Source organism: Mercenaria mercenaria, chromosome 16, assembly GCF_021730395.1.
Source record: "Mercenaria mercenaria strain notata chromosome 16, MADL_Memer_1, whole genome shotgun sequence".
NCBI lineage: Eukaryota > Metazoa > Mollusca > Bivalvia > Venerida > Veneridae > Mercenaria > Mercenaria mercenaria.
This window is the reverse complement of record NC_069376.1, coordinates 54,623,429-54,645,732: the sequence shown is the minus strand read 5'-3', so window position 1 is coordinate 54,645,732 and position 22,304 is coordinate 54,623,429. Positions and strand designations below refer to the sequence as shown.

At 35.6% G+C, this 22,304-nt stretch overlaps 2 protein-coding genes across 2 annotated transcripts in view; one reads left to right on the top strand and one right to left on the bottom strand.

Moving 5' to 3' along the window:
* LOC123541348 (uncharacterized protein KIAA1958-like) overlaps nt 1-22,304 on the bottom strand; it is a 38,252-nt gene that overhangs the window by 2,884 nt on the left and 13,064 nt on the right. The window contains exon 6 of the mRNA XM_053525947.1: nt 134-404. Within this exon, the coding sequence (XP_053381922.1) occupies nt 134-404 (271 nt within the window). The remainder of the gene's footprint in view (nt 1-133; nt 405-22,304) is intronic.
* On the top strand, nt 15,277-21,708 carry LOC123541350 (uncharacterized). The gene is made up of 2 exons (XM_045326778.2): nt 15,277-15,464; nt 19,896-21,708. Exons 1-2 carry the CDS (start codon nt 15,335-15,337, stop codon nt 20,087-20,089), a joined length of 324 nt encoding a protein of 107 aa, XP_045182713.2. The 5' UTR covers nt 15,277-15,334; the 3' UTR covers nt 20,090-21,708.

Here is a 22,304-nt window from a genome sequence, read left to right as displayed (position 1 = left end):
TTCTAAAATTTAAGTTGACACACCATTTCAAATTAAAACAAATAATACGAAAACAATTTGCTTAGTTAAAAATCTAAACATTTGAAAATCTAGTAACTGTTATTCTTCAACATTTAACAAACATGAAATTCACCTCTGGAACTGTCTGACAGCTGACTCATTCTTTTTAAGTGTGTTTATATTTCTCGAGTCATTTATGAACTTGTCTTTATCAGATTCATCTATGGTAATAAATGTTGGTTGTTTTAATGCGGTAGTGGTTTTATTTTGGCTTGGCTGATCCGATGTAGCTTGAGGAATAACAACAATTTTATTGCCCGCATACATCCTGTATCCATGTGGAAATTCTGCTACGTAATCCCTTTCCTCGTGCAAATCTTTGTCCAATCCAGTCTGAGAAAATTCTAGAAATAAATAAAATGTATTGCTATTTTACTTATATTAAGATCTTACAAGCATAAATCTGGCTTAGAGAGAAAATGAGTGAAAAGTAAAATGAAGGTATAAGTGTTCTCTTGAATGACCAAACATGTGTGATACACTTACAGACACTGGGTAGCACTACTTTCCTAATCCTATTTAAGTTTCATGATCCAGGGTAACCATCGTTTGACAAACTGCCGTCTCAAAAGCAGGTCTCTCTTCAACTTGACCCGCTACCCAGACTTACAGGCAGATGCTTGGCCATAATAGATAGACATTTGCAATCAAACGACAAACTTTAGAAGTGCAATAAAGACCTAAAATTTGCGGTTATACAAATTTTATTTCATATCACAAATTCTAACAATGTAATTTCTTCAACAATCAATAATGAACAATGGATAAATTCTAACAGTGTCTATAAAACAATATTGAAATTCAAAGTTTAGTTTTTATTATGGATCCTGGTAATGAAAATGAAGAAATCTATCAACAGTCAAAACGTGGAATAAATTTTCAATGTAGCAAATTAAAGGTAAGTTGACCCGTCAAGCAATTGGTGAAACCAGAGATATCATAATAATTATTACTGTTATCAATAAGTTTACTGTTGATCTATTTTTGCGGTGGCCGCTTGTAGTTTCTATCTCTTAATCGGCACTCTGTTATCAGCAATGATCCGTGAGGAAGATTGAAAATTGAAGACAATTCGAAGAATTTTACAGGTCAGAAATATTCGTTAATGTTGCCTAAAATGCAGAATTTTGGCGCACGTTCAATATTTAAATGCAGTAGATTCAGAAAAAAGATACAAGTTTTAAAACACTTCTACTATGTATTTATTTATATTTCCAAACTGCAAGAGACTTGAATGATAGTGATGTATGCCAGAGAGCATAAATTTACTCAAAACAACAAACTACACTATAGACTGGACTAGAAAGATGTTTCATTCTTCCCCTTGACATGATATATTCACTGCGATTTCACACAGCCACAACAGAGTTATAGCTCTTAAATTAGTAACAAATATACATAAAATATTTGTGTCATATGTATCTCAAAGTGTTTTACTTAGGTTTATGAAACATTATAGGAATACTGTATATTATTCAGCATGTTAAGTTGTGCATCAGAATTTTATTTCGGATTTAACTCTGCAAGACGAGAGGTATAGCCTTTGACTTAGTCAAAATGTGCATAAAAAGGCATATAAGTTTGTGTCACATACATCTAATAAAGTATTTAACATAATTATACTGTATGTGAAGTTGAGCCTGTCTCCCAGGCTGCGTGATTATTTTCTATAGATACTGCAAATATTTTTAAGTAAGTTTTAAGCCTTTACAATGGAACATTTTTTCCTGATGGCTGAACAACACAGCCCCTATGTTCGAAGCCAGTGGCAATAAACTGTGTTAAAACAAAACAGCCTGTTGGAGGTACTTCCCTGATAATGAAGAAAAAGAGAAAAATGACAAAACAAACAGGAGCCAGTTTATTTGAAGTTGTTCACCTGGTGTTCCTTTGGATTTTCCCTTAGTCAGATCAGAGTTATGGTCCTCGACTTAGTGAAAAATACTCCTAAAGTACTTAAAATTTTTGTTGCATGTATATCAAAATGGTTTCACCTAGAGTCATGAAGCCATGTCGGAATACTATTTCAGACTCTGAATTTATGCGTCTGAAATTTGGTTTGGATTTCACTCTGATGATCAGAGTTATTGTCCTTGACTTCGTCAAAAAATGCAGTAAGGACAATACAACATAGCCAACTTAATTTTTTACAGATGACATAAATATCTGATTTGATAGATGATAAAGTAATTAAAATAGATGTGAAAACATCTGGCCATTGGTTTCTTATAAGAAGATTTTCAAATGGTGTTGTCTATATACATTTATTTCAGAAGCCTTTGCTACACTACAGAGAACGATTCCTTTAATTTTTAAGAAAACTATAGATACAGGATATTACACAAGTGTATTTTTCATACTGAAATTATCAAACGAGCTAAACAAACTTCGAGGCTCTGCCAAGCATTTTTACGAATTCAATAATTTCTTCAATATGGCAAGACAAAATGTAATATTTCTTTTTATGTTGGCTTTTCCTACTGAAACATAAAGAAATGTTTCTTTATTTACACATTACAGACTTTTTCAGAGTCAATCTGACAAACTTCTCCTATACTGAAACGACGTCAGTGTAGATTTATTTCACTAGTGTTATACCAAAATTATGTAAAGGTTTTATTTCACTCCCATTGTGTCAAACACGAGATAAACATTTCATACTAACAAGAGAGCCATGGTGACCCTATATCACTCAACTGACTCAAAAGGGTACCTGATACATTAATAAAGGACCTCTGCCCCTTGCTACAAGAGTTTAAAAGATTTTCCCATAAAAGCCAATTTAAAACAAACGATCAACCCCATGGCGAAGCCAATACTGGCACTGGGGCATGGTTTTAACCATAAAAAACAACACTGGCATAAGCTGCTGGGCGTTACAGTTGTTCAGCTGATTTTTTCCAATTGCAAACTTTTCAAATTAAAAGTAAAATGACTGTATAGAAATAGTTATTTGATGAAAGGACTTACTGCCCATAGATATTTAACAACAGCAATTTTCCATTCAAACTGTCTTTGAACTTAAATATCCATATAAAACGAACATCATACACAGTAGTCAAACAAGGTTGATGTAGGGCTTTATTCTTCTAAAACCATAACAGTTAACAGAATGACCAAAATGATGAACTGAAGAACCGTTCCGTTTACTTTGACCAGCCACAGTCTATACTTTTTGATAAAATCTGCATAGATCTGATGGTTAGAGTGGGCTATAGAAAGATTCAATAAAACACCTTAAATGGTTTTCGGGATAGGTGCTTTAAATATCACATTGCATGCAAACTTGACCCTTCTTTTCTAATTATTTGGGTTTTACGGCGCACCAACACGGTACAGGTTATATGGCGTCAAATAGGACTACAAATTTTGGTTCCACATCTCATTTACATCGAAATAAAAACATAAGGTATGGAATCAAAATTTGCATACGTGCTGGAATCACAGTTACTGCAAAACCAAGTGTTAAGGCCCTATTAGTCGCTTCTTACGATCATACAGGGTAAGGCAGTGGTTCAATTTCTTTTCATACACCGATCGTCCCAGAACCACATGGGGCCCTGCTTTTCTAAGTCAAACTACAGCTATCACAGGAGTGACAAATTATACCATAACAATACAGCCTTGTTACGGAAGTATGCCAATGGCAAAGTCGAACTTCAAAATCAATAGGGGCCATCTGCTGGTCATGATCAACCTTCTTTTTAAGTTTTGTGATCCTAGGCCCAAGCGTTCTAAGGTATCGTCAGGAAATGGTTTAACTATTCCGGGTCACTGCGACTTTCACCTTTGACTTACTGACCTAAAAATGAATAGGTGTATTCTGCTGGTTTTGCCCAACCTATAAACTTCAATCATCCTAGGCCCAAGAGTTCTGAAGTTATCGTCCGGAAATATTTGAACTGTTCTGTGTCCCTGTGGCCTTGACCTTCGACCTACTGACCTAAAATTCAATAGGGGTTATCTGCTGGTCATGATAACTTCTCTATGAAGGTTTTTGATCCTAAGCCCAAGCGTTCTCAATTTATCGTCAGGAAATAGTTTACTGTTCCAGGTCAATGTAAACTTGACCATTGACCTACTGCTCTAAAATCAGCAGGGGTCATCTGCTGGTCATGACCAACCATCCTGTCAACTTTTAGATACCAGTCCCAAGCATTCCAAAGTTATTATCTGAAAATGGTTTAAATGTTCCGTGTCACTGTGACCTTGATCTTCGACATACTGACCTCAAAATCAATAAGTGTCATCTGATGTCCATGACCAACCTCCCTATCAACTTTCATGATCCCAGGCCCAAACATTTTTAAGTTATCATCTGAAAACCGTTTAACTGTTCCGGGTCATTGTGATTTTGGCCCTTGACCTCAAAGTCGAACTTGGTCTGTATTTTATGATTTTACAGGTGTACAAAAATTTATGATCCTAGGCCCAGGCATTCTCAAGTCTTATGACCGTTCAATTGTTGCTGGTCATTTTGACCTTGACCTCTGACCACAATGTTTAACTTGACCTGTTTTATGATGTTACACCTGTTTATGATCCTTGGCCCAAGCGTTCTCATTATCATCTGGAAACTGTTTAAGTGTTCCAGGTCACTGTGACCTTGACCCTTGACCTATATTTTAAGATGTTACACCTGTGTAGCAAAATTAATAATCCTAGGCACAGGCATTCTCAATTTATCATATGGGAACTGTTCAACTGTTCCAGGTCATTGTGACCTTGACCTCTGGCCTACTGACCTAAAAATCGACCTTGACCTGTATTTTATGATGTTACACCTGTTTATTATCCTTGGCCCAAGTGTTCTCGTTATCATCCGAAAACTGTTTAACTGTTCCAGGTCATTGTGACCTTGACCCTTGACCTGTATTTTAAGATGTTACACCTGTGTAGCAAAATTTATGATCCTAGGCACAAGCATTCTCAGTTTATCATCTGGGAACTGTACTACTGTTCCAGGTCATTGTGACCTTGACCTTTGGCCTACTGAACTAAAATTTGAACCTGACCTGTACTTCAAGTTTATGATTTAATAGCTGTGTACCAAACATCATTTAAATCTGTCAAGCCTTTCATGAGTTGTTGTCTGGAAACTGAAAATCAACGGATTGACATACCAACAAGCTCACTCCTATATACACCCGCAAACTTCGTTTGTACTCGTATAAAAAGTTTAATTCACACAGAATGTAACCAAGAGTTATGCAGCTTGGTTCAAATAGTTGTAAACTGATAGGAAAGCTTACAAGTAAGAAGTTTTAATCAAACACAGTCGTATTTGCATTGATAATAAAGTTGCATGCAAACTTTAACCTGATTCTGTATTTATGAAACAAATTTTAACAATCCGACACAGATTACAGTGCAAGTACTTTTGCTTGACATATTCTTCTAATAGTGGGGGAACTAACTCCACAAAGAAAGGTTTGGAACTCTAGGATAATCTTGGTTATATGTAAAGAACAAGACTCAAGTTTTAAAATCTATTTAATTTTGCAATTAAGAATTACACAAGGTTTCAAAGATGTCATTTGAAAAGAAGTGTTAACAGGTGAGCTAATAAAATCCATAACATGTTCAGAAATTTCATATAATTTATCTCATGCTTGAAGAAATTATAGAGCAGATTTTATCTGAATTCTAGTTTTAGGTTTTGTTAACTATGATATTTCAAAACACTTCTGAGTTCAGCATTTTTGTCTACAAGTTTTTGTCCTTGATGCCACAAAATCAAACTTTGCCAGCATTTTTGGCCTGTGTCATTAAATGTGACACTTTCTTCTTCACTGTTTCCCACTGTCTCTTCCAAATGTGTCCACTGTTGGATTTACTCTTTGCCAAAGCAGCAAGACAATCTTTTTTTCCAGGGCAACTTTTCTGCAATGACAGGCAGTCTGAAAAGTAGTTCTGAATTTCTTCCAGTTCTTCTATTGTCCATGGAACTCTGGTCACTGAAATGAGAGTAAATTTGCTCTTTAAAGTACCTTAAACAATTTACCTAAGAACTTTTTTATGATGGAATTTTCCCAGATTTACCATTTGAACTTCTTCTATAACTAGGGAAGGCATCAACAGAAATGATATCGATATAATATCTAAGCAAAAGAGTGGATAAAACATCAATACATATTTAGAAACATCAATATTCTTAAACAAGTGGGTCAATGACCCTAAAGTGCTCACCTATGTAAGACTTCAACATAATGGTACAAGTACAGAGTTGGGTTTATATAAATACCAACGCTCTAGCTATTGTGGATTCAGAGAAGATATTCAAAGTTTCTTTTAAATAAATATATATTATATATATGTCACATACCCAGGCAAGGCCATAAACAATTATGGTAGACAGTCAAACCCCAATATCATCAGTAAATATCCAAGAAACATTTGTGTAATGTTTTAAAATTTGGCCTGCTGTTTCTGACAAGAACATTTCAAAAGTTTCCAATATATATCTATAGGGAAACAAGAGTCCCAGAATGTTACAATATACACCCATAATAGCATTTTTTACACTAGCACCTGTATTTGCATATGGAATTTTTTGGCCAATTATAAATAAGTTATAATCGAAGTTACATGTAGTAACAACAAAGGGAAGTTAATCCTAAAAACAAGTCTATATAATATAAGCTAGGATTAGGACAATTACTCGGTTAACGGGATCCGATTTGATTACTAAGTGAAACCAGTTTCAATTTTGCAAAACCGCTAATCGTTCTCAAACAACAAACTTCACGAATGGTACCTTATCTTTATACATTTCTTTGACCAGTACATACACCTGCAGTATATTTCCGCTAAATTACATCAACTTGAACATAATCAATACAGAAGTCTTGGATTTGCCTGTCATGATATATCTAAAGTGAAATACACCAAAATGCACACTGCCTGCAAACGATAAAATCCATAAGTTCTTCCTGAAGTCAGCAGCTGGAAGTACCCTCATATGGTCATCAAGAAAGAAAATAGCCTTTTAAAAAGCGGCCAATTAACTGGTTCGATTCGATTTCATACAAAAGATTAACCAGTTCCAAAATTTTAAAAACATCCCAGCCCTAATATAAGCCCGCACAAAACTCCTATTCAGACAGAGATAAGTCAAAATACGCCTAAAAGTTGGATATAAAATGCATTTTGAAATGCAGGAAAGTGGTCTTGATTTTCCCTATGGCCAGTAATAAAAAAGGTTACAATATAAGCTAATTATAGTTATAACAAAGGGAAGCAACTCTAAAACATGAGTGCCTCATGGTGCTGAACATTTGTGCCAAGTTACATCACAAGAGCTGTCACAGGAGACAGCGCCCTCGACTATTTCGATGCTGGATAGTGAAACTGGGCACATCTGAGGAATCTAGAGCTGTCACTGGAGTGTTTAATGACTCCAATTGTGGATGAAGATATTGCACAACAGCCTAAGTCTATGTCAAAAATATCAACTTAAGATAATAAGAGAGGTAAAGATAAAATGTATCAAAACACTATATAAGTATATCCTAAGCAAAAAGGGGCATAATTCATTAAATATTGGTGCCAGAGTTATGCACCTTGTGTCATATTGTGTGGGTGATGATGTTGAACAACTATTTTAAGTTTGAATCAAATCCATTCAGTAATAACAGAGACAGAGTGAAAGTGCATCAAAACTTAAACCTAAAATTCTAAGTAAAAAGGGGAAATAATTCATGAAAAATTGGTCCCAGAGTTATGCACCTTGTGTCATATGATAAGGGTAATGCTGCTGAACAATTGTTTAAGTTTGAATCAGATCCATTCAGTAATAACAGAGATAGAGTGAAAGTGCATAAAACTTTAACCTGAAATTCTAAGTAAAAAGGGTAATAATTCATGAAAAATTGTGCATCTTGTGTCATATGATGTGGGTGATGATGCTGAACAACTATTTTAAATTTGAATCAAATCCATTCAGTAGTAACAGAAGTAGAGTGAAAGTGCACCAAAACTTTAACCTGAAATTCTAAGTAAAAAGGAGGAATAATTCATGAAAAAATGGTGCCAGAGTTATGCACCTTGTGTCATATGATGTGGGTGATGATGTTGAACAACAATTTTAAGTTTGAATCAAATCCATTAAGTAACAAGAGCACCGCCTTGCGGGTGCTGACGCTCATCTGATTTTTTTTGTGTAATAGAAATATTGTCCTACCCATGATTTTCTAAGTCTAAAAAGGGCCATCATTCTTGCAAAAAGCAGGATAGAGTTATGTTTCTTGATGTACAGTGTCCACTTATGATGGTGAAAAACTGTTGCAAGTTTTAAAGCAATAGCTTTGATAGTTTATGAGAAAAGTTGACTTAAACATAATACTCAACCAAGAAAATGATTTTCTAAGTCCAAAAGGGGCAATAATTATTGCAAAAATCAGGATGGAGTTACGCTGCTTGCTGTACAGGGTCAGCTTATGATGGTGAACAAGTGTTGCAAGTTTCAAAGCAATAGCTTTGATAGTTTAAGAGAAAAAGTTGACCTAAACATAAAACTTAACCAAGAAATCTGATATTTTCTAAGTCCAAAAGGGGCCATAAATCTTGCAAAAAGCAGGATGGAGTTATGTTTCTTGCTGTACAGGGTCAACTTATGATGGTGAACAAGTGTTGCAAGTTTTAAAGCAATAGCTTTGATAGTTTAGGATAAAAGCTGACCTAAACATAAAACTTAACCAAGAAAACTGATTTTCTAAGTCCAAAAGGGGCAATAAATCTTGCAAAAAGCAAGATGGAGTTATGTTTCTTGCTGTACAGGGTCAGCTTATGATGGTGAACAAGTATTCCAAGTTTCAAAGCAATAGCTTTGATAGTTTGGGAGAAAAGTTGACCTAAACATAAAACTTAACCAAGAAATCTGATATTTTCTAAGTACAAAAGGGGCCATAAATCTTGCAAAAAGCAAGATGGAGTTATGTTTCTTGCTATACAGGGTCAGCTTATGATGGTGAACAAGTATTCCAAGTTTCAAAGCAATAGCTTTGATAGTTTAGGAGAAAAGCTGACCTAAACATAAAACTTAACCAGGCAACGCCGACGCCGACGCCGACAACCGCTCAAGTGATGACAATAACTCATCATTTTTTTTCAAAAAATCAGATGAGCTAATAACAGAGATGGAGTGAAAGTGCAAATCTAAGTGAAAGGGGGGATAATTCATGAAATATTGGTGCCAGAGTTTTGGCCTTTACGTCAGATGACGTGGATGATGATGAGCAGTAAGTATTTCAAGTTTGAATAAAATCCATGAAGTAATTACAGAGATAAGTTGAAAAAAGAGAAAGTGTAAAAAATCTTTAACCAAGGCGGGGACGCGGAAAGACGCCGATGCTGGGGCGAGTAGGATAGCTCGCCTTATACTTGGTATAGTCGAGCTAAAAATCCCTCAATGCATGAAGAAGTAATGTTCCGGAAAAAGTCATTCTTGAATTTGACCTATGACTTCTAAGTGTGACCTTGATCTTAGGACCTGGTTCTTGCGCATGACATTCCATCTCATGATGGTGGACATTTGTGCCAAGTTGCATCAAAATCCATCTGTGCATGAAGAAGACATGTTCCGAACAAAGACATTTTTGAATTTGATCTTTGAATTCTAAGTGTGACCTTGACCTTAGACCAAGGGACCTGGTTCTTGTGCATGAAACTCTCATAATGGTGAACATTTGTGCCAAGCTATATTAAAATCCCTCCATGCATGAGAACAAAGTTTGTGGATGCACAGGGGCAGTATCTCTGGAACCCATAGTGAAATATGGCTGGTTCAAGAAAGGAACCGAGATTTTATGATGATACAAGTTGTGTACAAGTTTGGTTAAAATAAAATCACAAATGAAACCACTATCATGCAGACAAGACCCATATAGCCAATTTTTGCCATTTCAGGGGCCATAACTCTGGAACACATGGTGGGAAATGGCTGGTTAAAGGAAGGAACCAAGATCTTATGGTGATTCAAGTTGTGTGCAAGTTTGCTTAACATAAAATCACAAATGAAACCAATATCGTGCAGACAAGACCAAAATAGCCAATTGTTGCCCTTTCAGGGGCAGTTACTTTTAAACTGATGGTGGGATATGGCTGGTTCAAGAAAAGAACCAAGTTCTTATGGTAATACAAGTTGTGCGCAAGTTTGATTGAAACCATATCATAAATAAAACCACTTTTGTGCAGACAAGGCCAAAATAGCCAATTGTTGCCATTTCAGGGGTTGAAGCTCTGAAAATTACAATGAAAACAAAAGGAACTGAAATCTTATGATTATACAAGTTGTGTACAAGTTTGATTAAAACCAAATCATTAATGAAACCACAGTTGTGCAGACAAGGCCAAAATAACCAACTGTTGCCATTTTCAGGGGCTGTAACTGAAACCCATAATGAAATGTGGCTGGTTCCTGAAAGGTACTGAGATCTTATGATGATACAAGTTGTGTACAAGTTTGGTTAAAATCAAACCATTAATGAAACCACTATCTTGCAGACAAATAGCCTATTTTGCCATTTCACGGGCTGTAACTCTGAATTTCATAGTGTGATGTGGCTGGTTCATAAAACAAGAGCTGTCCGTAAGACAGCCAAGCTCGACTATTCAAAATATTGTCACAGAAGCAGGAAATTATTACCCAAAATGTTAAATATCAAAAGAGTATTAAGTTCGAAAGGGGACATAATTTGACCAAAATACATATCCGAGTTATGGGACTTGATGCTATCAACTTGTTTAATAACCCCGAAGAAACATGTTAAGTTTCAATTCAAAATCTGCATTAGTTTTGGGGATAGTAACTTGCATGTAAAACTTTAACCAGAATTTTCTAAGTCCAAAAGGGGGCATAATTTGCTCAAAATACATGTTATGAGTTATGGAACTTGACCCAGTGAGGTTGGTTATTGACCTAGAAAAAGAATAAATAAGTTTCAAAGCTATATGCCTTTTGGTAATAGCTGTATGTACTTGCACGCAAAACTTTAACCAGGATTTTCTAAGTCCAAAAGGGGGCATAATTTGCCCAAAATACATGTCAGAGTTATGGGACTTGGTGCTATCAACTAGTTTTATAACCCAGAAGACACATGTGATGTTTCAATTTAATATCTGTAGTAGTTTTGGAGATAGTTACTTGCATGTAAAACTTTAACCAGGATTTTCTAAGTCCAAAAGGGGGCATAATTTGGCCAAAATACATGTCAGAGTTATGGGACTTGACCAAGTGAGTTAGGTAATTGATCTAGAAAAAGAAAAAATAAGTTTCAAATCTATATGCCTTTTAGTAATAGCTGTATGTACTTGCATGCAAAACTTCAACCAGAATTTTCTAAGTCCAAAAGGGGGCATAATTTGGCCAAAATACATGTCAGAGTTATGGGACTTGACCCAGTGAGGTAGGTAATTGATCTAGAAAAAGAAAAAATAAGTTTCAAATCTATATGCCTTTTAGTAATAGCTGTATGTACTTGCACGCAAAACTTTAACCAGAATTTTCTAAGTCCAAAAGGGGGCATAATTTGGCCAAAATGAAGGTCAGAGTTATGGGACTTGGTGCTATCAACTAGTTTTATAACCCCGAAGACACATGTGAAGTTTCAATTCAATATCTGCATTAGTTTTGGAGATAGTAACTTGCATGTAAAACTTTAACCAGAATTTTCTAAGTCCAAAAGGGGGCATAATTTGCTCAAAATACATGTTAGAGTTATGGAACTTGACCCAGTGAGGTTGGTAATTGACCTAGAAAAAGAATAAATAAGTTTCAAAGCTATATGCCTTTAAATGATAGCCAGGGTGAGTAGAATAGCTAGACTATTCTTCGAATAGTCGAGCTAAAAAGAACCCAGATCTTATGGTGATACAAGTTATATGCAAGTTTGGTTAAAATCGAATCATAAATGAAACCACTATTGTGCAGACATGGTCAAAATAGCCAATTGTTGCCTTATTCAGGGGCTGTTACTCTGGAACCCACAGTGAAATATGGCTAGTTCCAGAAAGAAACTGAGATCTTATGATGATACAAGTTGTGTACATGACTGGTTTAAATTAAATCATTAATGAAACCACTATTGTGCAGACAAGACAAATAGCCTATTTTTGCGCTTTCAGGGGCTGTAACTCTGGAATCGATAGTGGGATATTGCTGGTTAAAAAAAAAAATGAACCCAGATTTTATGGTGATAAAAGTTGTATGCAAGTTTGGTTAAAATCAAATCATAAATGAAACCACTATCATGAAGACAAGAAATTGTTTACAGATGCACAACGCACATCAAGTTATCACAAAAGCTTGCCCTGCTGACAGACAGCAGATGCCAGGTGCCGCTGTGTCTACATTTCAGGTGAGATTAAAATGAACACAGCAGGCTAGCAATGCATACTTGGTTTGAAGATGTGTAGTACATCATGTTTCAAGCCAGCTGGGGACAACATACACTGTATGTCACCACACTGTCAATTAAGCTATGCAGCTGTTAACTAGATTGTTCACTGGCTTGTACATTTTACTCTTTGTTAAAGAAAATATTCTGGATTAAAAGAAGGTAATTACATTCATACTAACCATGCTTTCTCTTTGTTTTTCTCCATAGCTTTACTGGTTGGCTTTGGACATCTGGAAAAATGTAGTAACAAATGCATAAAATTCTTTTTCCAAGAGATTCTATTGTAAAATCATTTAATTTCGTGGGCATAAAATTTCGTGGTTTTGGTCAAAACGGCATTTCGTGGGGATATTTCAACTTCTGAACATAAAAGAATGGGAATTTTACTTGATCATTGGGATTAAATTTCGTGGATTGACTTGACAATGAAATTCACGAAGAATAGTCCCCAAAGAATATTATGATTTCAAATTATTCAGCATTTTCTTAAAAGGCCGTATTTGAATTGTAGAGTATAGGAATAACTAAAATGAATGTTATAACTTCTGCCATTTTTCACCATATATCTACACACCCAGTAGGAGGTGTTGCAAATGCAGTAAATCACAAGATTCAAATTCATTACATCTACATAATTGTTCTTCGAAGTTTACAGGCCGGGCTTTGTGGTACTCTATGCTTAAGCAATTTAAAAAAAGTTTTGTATTCCAATACTTTATTACCCTTACAATTAAAAAAAAAACCAAGAATAAGGCATCCAGTTTAACATTTGTTGCCTTGAATAACTATTAAAATGAACATTAACCAGTACAAGTGTTCGATGAAATAGTAAAACAGGGATGGCAAACCTGTTATAATAAATGCCCCTCATAGAAAATTACTTTTGATTTCAAAATTAGTCTACATACTGAACAGAATACTCGTCAATTTTGACTCACTCCAGAGTAACATAGACTGGCTGTTTACTGAACTTGACCAAGATAATGTACCCATTTATATTGTGACAAAGTTGGGTTAACATTGCATAAAAAGTGGTTTAGTAATTAAATGGACACTGTCAACATTCACATTTTTAAGTAATTAAAGGACCATAAATCAAGTGATTGGGAATATCCAGCTGGTTACCTGTCTTGTCCAAGATATCAAGCACACAAACCTTGTGACCGGGTTTGGTGAACATTGGATAAGAAATACTGAAAGCTGGTGAACAATGGGTAAAAACTTACTGAAGTTTGGTGAACAATGGATAAGAAATACTGAAGTTTGGTGAACATTGGGTAAGAAATTACTGAAGTTTGGTGAACACTGGATAAGAACTACTGAAGTTTGGTGAACATGAATAAGAACTACTAAAGTTTGTTGAACATTGGGTAAGAAATTACTAAAGTTTGGTAAACATTGGATAAGAACTACTGAAGTTTGGTGAACATTGGGTAAGAACTACTGAAGTTTGGTAAACATTGGATAAGAACTACAGAAGTTTGGTGAACATTGGGTAAGAACTACTGAAGTTTGGTCAACACTGGGTAAGAACTACTTAAGTTTGGTAAACATTGGATAAGAACTACTGAAGTTTGGTGAACATTGGATAAGAACTAATGAAGTTTGGTGAACATTGGGTAAGAACTACTGAAGTTTGGTGAACGTTGGATAAGAACTACTGAAGTTTGGTGAATGTTGGGTAAGAACTACTGAAGTTTGGTGAACATTGGGTAAGAAATTACTAAAGTTTGGTAAACATTGGATAAGAACTACTGAAGTTTGGAGAACATTGGATAAGAACTACTGAAGTTTGGTAAACATTGGGTAAGAACTACTGAAGTTTGGTAAACATTGGGTAAGAACTACTGAAGTTTGGTGAACATTGGGTAAGAAATTACTGAAGTTTGGTAAACACTGGATAAGAACTACTGAAGTTTGGTAAACATTGGGTAAGAACTACTGAAGTTTGGTAAACATTGGGTAAGAACTACTGAAGTTTGGTAAACATTGAACTTTGGTGAACATTGGATAAGAACTACTGAAGTTTGGTGAACGTTGGATAAGAACTACTGAAGTTTGGTAAACATTGGGGAAGAACTACTGAAGTTTGGTAAACATTGGATAAGTGTGTGTGTGTGTGTGTGTGTGTGTGTGTGTGTGTGTTCGGGTTTAACGTCTTTTTCAACAATTTTTCAGTCATATAAACGACGGTGTATACTTGTAGCAGTGAGCACAATGGCCAACTTTATAGTGCTGCCTCACTGGAATATCACGCCGTAGACACGTGGAATAAAACCCCACCCAGTCACATTATATTAACACTGGGCTGACCAGTCCTAGCACTATCCCCTTAATGCTGAGCGCCAAGCGAAGAAGCTGCTTGTACCATTTTTTACGTCTTTGGTATAAACATTGGATAAGAAATTACAGAAGTTTGGTAAACATTGGATAAGAACTACTGAAGTTTGGTGAACACTGGATAAGAACTACTGAAGTTTGCTGAACATTGGATAAGAACTACTGAAGTTTGTAAACATTGGGTAAGAACTACTGAAGTTTGGTGAATAATGGATAAGAACTGCTCAGGTAAGATAGCCAACACTGTCAAATTTTGCAATTTTAAGTAATCCATAGGCAGTAACTCAAGAGATTTGGAGAAATAACAAGGCTTATTGCTTTATGCTATAATGCCAGTTTATTTCAGTAGAGCTAAGTGCTTCAAGGGAGGAAACCATTGCTACCATTAATTATTAGTTTAGGTATGGTTTTCTCCCTTTGTAATTTTATAAACAGGAAGTACCTCAAAAGTTATCTCCCTTTCAAAACTCTGCAAAACAAACAAGGTCAAAATGTTTTTTAAAAATTAAAAATCAACGTAATCCTGTGTAAAGAAGATGCCAGGTAGAGGGAAACCCAAGTCTAGAAAGAGACAGAACACTGTCAGTGTGATAGAAGCTGAAAATTTGTCTTCAATGGAGAAGGAGCCTGAAAGATTGAACATTTTGGGCAGCTCAACTCAGAGGGGTAAAAATAAAATAATTGATTTTGAGAAACTTATCCAGGAATCTTTAGAATTGACACCCCCATGTTCAAATATTGATAATGCCACCCCTGATAATATCTATACTATTGAATCTAGAAATACAACTCAAAATTTAGATCTGGGTGTTCCAGAAAGGATGAGGTGTGGCGGGGATAATTTGGGTTGCCATGTCCCTGAACCAATCCAAACCAAAATCAAACAACATGAATATGTGAATCTGTCTTTACTATTAAAAGGTGGTACTGAACTGGCTAATTTGCAAGATAATTGTTTTCTTGGGGTCGATGAAGATGGCCGCTTGGTAACAAAGCCTAAGGCATGTTCTGAAAAAATTAAAAAAAAAAAATGGTCAGATGCTTTTTTTAATATTTAGTAGCATTTACTTGAGTGCACATCCAGAACAAACTCAAGACTTACTACAATATATGTTTATTATCCGTGAAGCTGCTGGCAAATATAAAGGTGATTTTTGGCGGGTATATGATGAACAGTTTCGTTTACGCCAAGCCTCTCAATTCATGCCATGGTCATCAATAAACTCAGATCTTTGGCCGAGATGTTTCTCTGGTGCTGGTAATCCACCCCTAGCGACAATGGCACCCGATCACTCCAAACCACCACCATGCATCGACTTTAACAAAGGGTTTTGCAAGTGGGTTAATTGTCGCTATAAACATGTATGTTCTATATGCTATGCACCACATCATGGCCTTTGGAATTGTCCAAATAGAAATTCAGCTGGTCAAAACAGGTCACATTCCTTTCGTGGCCAATTTCGTGGAACACGAGCAGGATCAGGTACTGGTTGGAGGGGTCAGCGGGGAGCCTTTAGAGCAAACAAATACCAGTAATTTATCATTTAACTTGGCACCCTCTCCTGTCAATATAAGGCAGTTAGAAATGTACTTATCAAATTATGATCCTTCTGAGGCTGATTTTTTGTTGAATGGCTTTAAATTTGGATTTTCCTTGCAGTATGAAGGCCCTAGAATAGCTACAGATTCAAAAAATCTGAAATCAGCATTAAATTACCCAGGGTATCCCCAATTGGTTTAGTTCCAAAAAAGACCGAAAATAATTTCAGATTAGTTCACCATTTATCGTATCTGGAAGGATTCGCCTTGAATGATTTTATCGATCCAAACAATTGCTCAGAACTTGATTCAGAAGAGATGATTGTTCGTTTACCATTAACCAAGATACAAGATATTTTAATCATTATAAATTTATTCTTACACAAAAAGAGGTGTACTCTAAAGGAGATGCAAAGTTTAATTGGCATGCTAAATTTTGCGTGTAGGGCAGTGATACCAGGCAGGCCTTTTTGCAGGAGGTTAATCAATGCCATATGTGGTCTGACTAAACACTATCAACACTTAAGAATAACAAAAGCAATTAAACAAGACCTACGCATGTGGAAAATTTTCTTTTAACAGTTTAATGGTGTACAGTTGTTTCATGATAGATTTTGGGCAAGTAACGAGGTTGTCTAGCTCTTTACGGACAGCGCAAGTGGACAAGGCTTAGGCTTTGGTATTTATTTTGCTGGAAAGTGGGCTTGTGCTAAGTGGCCTGATGAATGGCAACAAAAAGGTTATACAGCTGATATAACTGTTTTAGAGCTATTTCCAATACTCGTAGCTTTGTACATGTGGGGTACTAAGTTACAGAACAAAAAAATAAAATTTAGGTGTGATAATATGGCTGTCTGTCACATCATTAACAAAATGACATCAAAATCAGAGCCAGTAATGGTGCTTCTCAGAAACCTGACGCTTAAATGTCTGAAATTGAACATAGTTATTAAAGCAGAGCATGTCTGCGGAGTCAGTATTGTATTAACGGATGCCTTGTCACGATTTCAGATGGAGAGATTCCACATGTTAGCCCCAGAAGCAGAACCAGAGCAACACAAGGTCCCAGTCCATCTTTGGCAGATATTCAATCTAGAGCTAATAGATTAAGTCTGTCTAGCTTATCAACTAATACCAAAAAGGCCTATAACACAGCAATGATAAATTTTAATGCTTTTCGAATGCAATACAATTTAGCCAGTCAATGGCCAGTACCTATAAATCATCTGATTCTGTATATTGCCTATTGTTTTGAGAAAAACTATGCTCATTCTACTATAACAACATATGTTGCAAGTATACGTTTCATTCATAAACTTATAGGGATGGTTGATATCACTGAAAATTTTGTCGTTAAAAAATGCTGGAAGGCTGTAAACGGCTAAGGCCGCGGGCAGACTTCAGGGCTCCAATATCCCTTAAGGAGGTAGGTTACCTTTATATTTGTAAGTGCGCATGTCCAACCGGAAGCTAACGTGACGATTTACGACGACATTTACGACAAACTAAATGTGTTTGTATATTCATTCTTCTGGAAACAAATCATAGACCTGTCTTCGATCTGACGCTTTATGGTTTAATAATGCAGAAATAATGAATAAATTGCCGCAGAAATGCTTCAAAACAATGTTGCCTTAAAATGACGTCATTGACGTCATGACGTTACGTGTCAGTTACCGCGCAAAATTAATAGCTTTTATCTTGAAAGTACGTAATTCTGTGCATTTCCTTTATTCAAACTATTTTCAAATAACCATTATTTGCTGAAATATTTTTTATGAGTCTTTTGCTCTGAATAATAATCAATATTCTGCTTCTTTTATGTAGTAATATTGAAATGTTATGCGGAATGTAAGAAAATGGATGATGGTAACCAACGTTATTTGGAAAATAGTTGGGTGAGAGGTTACTTGTTACGTCCACTTTCAAATTAAAAATCTAGCAGTTTGGTTTGTAATACATATTTTTCAGGTTCCGTTGATAATTTGTTACTTATATACTAAAACTAAGATCTAAAATTGTTCAATTTTCAGTAGAAAATTGTGGTTTCTTGAATTGAATTGATGTTACCATGGAAACGAAGCCCGTGACCTATGTATCTAAATGTAAAATTCAAAAGCGTTGACACTAGTCTATTTAAGAAACACAGCTTCGAGTTTTTATTTTCATTTCAACAATATCCATGAGAATAATAGTAGCATGCTGACCGATTTTTCCATGAACAATGCCAGACGAGAGGTACTGCTGTAAGTATTCTAAGCTTAGAAATTTGTTTGAATAAATGCAGATAACACGAAAATATAACTTACGTTAGAAATAATATGTTTTAAAGCTACATCAACTAGAAAGATAATCTTATTCAATATTATTTTTATAAGAAAATACGACAAAAAGCAAAATATAAGCCATTTTAAACATCTCTGTTGCCATGGTTACTTTAAACTTGAAGAAAAATAGGGTACCATGTATAGTGCTTGGTATTTTGCTAACAATATTACCCAAAAATTCCATGTTGGTCATTAACAGAATGGCACTGAAGCCGTCGAAAACCCCTATTTTTATACATAGTTGTTTGAAAATGAGAGAAAATGCGTTACCACGGAAACACGAGCCCCGCGACATATACATTTTAAGCTTATATTAGAAAGCTAACGTGCATACTAGTAAAATTATAGATTATGCTGACTTCTACGGATATCAATGAAACTAAAATACACTGAAAAGTGCTAAATATCCGTATTTTCCTTCTTCTTTCAATATGAAATACCTTTGGAGGGTCATGTTCTTTAAACCTGGATAAAAACTGAACTTGAAGGGACAGAGACAAATGAAACTGAGATGTTAACAGTTAAAACTTCATATTACACGAAATACAAAAAGATGCTGCGATTCAACTAATTTGAATTTACCCTTGTAACAAGGTAGCCTACCTCCTTAAAATGCTTAAAGCAATTGTGGCTACGTTACACAATGTATGCTATTCGTACTATGAACGGCAACTCTTTAGTGCAGTTTTTTATCTAGCATGCTTTGGCCTTTTTAGGGTAGGTGAGTTAGTTGTGTGTTCAACGACTGCCTCGCATAGAGCTCTTATGAGGAATGATATTTCACTGGAACAAAACTCGAAAGCCATACAAGTATGTTTAAGGGTTACCAAAACCAGACAAATGGGCATGCCTTTAATAGTGAGAATCCCAAATAATGATGAAACAACAAAATGCATTAAAGCAATTGAAAATTACATGTCACTGATTCCAGCTGGAGCAAGTCATTTCTTTTGTCATACTAGCAAATCCCCCCTAACACGGTATCAGTTTTCTGCAGTCCTCACCACAGCATGTCGACAGGCAGGTTTTCATTCACACATGTTTAAAACTCATAGTTTTCGCATTGGCCGTGCAACTGATTTGGCAATAAATGGATACCCTGCGGATCTAATAAAGCAAATGGGTCGTTGGTCCTCTGACTGTTACTCCAGGTATATAAGGCTTTGAACCCCATAACGTTTTGTAAACTAAGAGATCAAACATCACTTGATGTATCTTAATTGTATTACAGATATCTGGATACTGGGGGATTCCCTTGTTAGATGGGCAGGGCGTCTGTTTTCCCAAAGGCAAAGGCCGCGTTTCTGTAACAATATCTCATGGGATGGAACTAGTGAGTTGAAGCTAGACGGTCTACATGCCAAGTTGAAGTATGGGCTAATCCAAGGCAAGGACCCTAAAATTATTTTTGTACATGTTATATAACCAATACCAATCAATGTAAAATTGTAAGAAAACTTAAAACTGAATTCGAATATTTATTTTCTAATTTCCCCAGATCACTTATTGTCTGGACTTTCATACTACCTCGTTTATCCTGGTCATACAATAATCAATCAGCTGTATATAATCGTAACATGAATAAGAAACGTTTATCCATTAATAGACAAATGTCAAATTTTACCCTTAATCATACTAATGGCAGGGCTCTTAACATGAAATCTATAGATACTCAAACTCAGGGTTTCATACCGATAAGGTCCATCAATCAAATGTTGGAAATGAAATGTACATTCTTGCTATTGGTGAGGCAATTACACAATTTCTTAGTTCTTCTGGTACAACATTCCTTGAACATTAGGCCTGAATTTTGGCGGACAAATTGTCTTTCTGCGTCAATTTGTTGTGGCGGAAAATTCTAGGCAGCTGGGGATTAGATGGTGTCATTATTAAACTTGTCTCTATCTGCACACATAATTCATAATTTATTGTGCACTTTAACTTTATACAAATAAGCATTATTATATTGCGTTGGCTACTTCTCTTCATATGGCACAATGGGTACATTGTTGATGACCAATGCGGGACAGATGCTAATGTTGTATATTTTGTTTCACACTGCTGGGTCAGCTCGGAACAGGCGGGCTCAGCTGCATTTAAGGAGATGTAATAATAAAATGGAGATCTTATTTTACTCTGAACAGTATCAGTAGAGCGGAGATATATTATCACTAGAGCGGAGATATATTTGGCTCAGAGTATAGACCATATTTTGTTTAGAGCTGAGATTATCTATTATTGAAATTTTACAGTGGAAAATTATCTGTACAATTATTAGGGTTGCATAACCACGACCGATAAATATTAAGCACAATGACACTGTCTGATCCTCGGCGGTCTTGAAGTTTTCCAAACTTCCTTATGACATTCACTGGTAACTGATGATCAAATGCATTTACCTTATGACAGGAACTATGTGTTTGACGATCAGGGGAAGTTTTTACACACTTATTTGTCATTGCGGTCGAAATATGCCACTGTTTAAATCTTTAATTATAAAAATGCCAATTGATATGTTTGTGATGTGGGAGAAACCTTATAATGTGAAAAGATTATCAAAATGCAATTTACTTCAGTTGTTCTTATTATTCACTGTCCAAGTTCTTAGTGCTAAAGGATTAGATCGCAGCTTCTATCTTGAAATAACAAGGCTTATTGCTTTATGCTATAATGCCAGTTTATTTCAGTAGAGCTGAGTGCTTCAAGGGAGGAAACCATTGCTACCATTAATTATTAGTTTAGGTATGGTTTTCTCTCCCTTTGTTATTTTATAAACAGGAAGTACTTTAAAAGTTATCTCCCTTTCAAAACTGTCTGCAAAACAAACAAGGTCAAAAATTTTTTAAACCCACCCGCCACACCCATTAAGCTTTGCTCTGTAGGATTCAGCTGTAAAAGATCTGTATCACTTCTTTACTGTTATTGTGTTTAATCATGTTGTGAGCTGTTGAACTGCCGTGAAGTTTTATCTTTTCAGTATATAGACATTGGTATATGAACTGAGATGGTGAGCCACTTTAAAGTCCAGATGGGCATTAACACAACAACAGACGAATCTGTCCAGACTACACTGGGATTTCAAATTTTGTAATGAACAGTCGACAATTACCAGTGAGATTATTTTGAGAAACTTAAGATTGTGAACAGGAATTTTCCATGGACCTAGTGCACTGTGAATAACATTCGGATAGGAAGCTGTTGTTGTGTATTACAGTTATAAGTGACTGAACTGTGTGACATTCCGAGGAGTGAAGCTATAATTGTGTTTTATAATAGTGTTTAAACTTAAGTTCAATGAACAATGCCATCTGGCCGCCATACATTATATTGACAGTATTCATGTAATATTAAGAATATGATATGTTTAACCTTGTTTATATTTTTAGGTACCGCAATGATTTTTTCTTGTCTTTAAGCATCGGAAAATTCTAGGCTGCTGGGGATTAGATGGTGTCATTATCAAACTTGTCTCTAACTGCACACATAATTCATAATTTATTGTACACTTTAACTTTATACAAATAAGCATTATTATATTGCGTTGGCTACTTCCCTTCATATGGCACAATGGGTACATAGTTGATGACCAATGCGGGACAGATGCTAATGTTGTATATTTTGTTTCACATTGCTGGGTCAG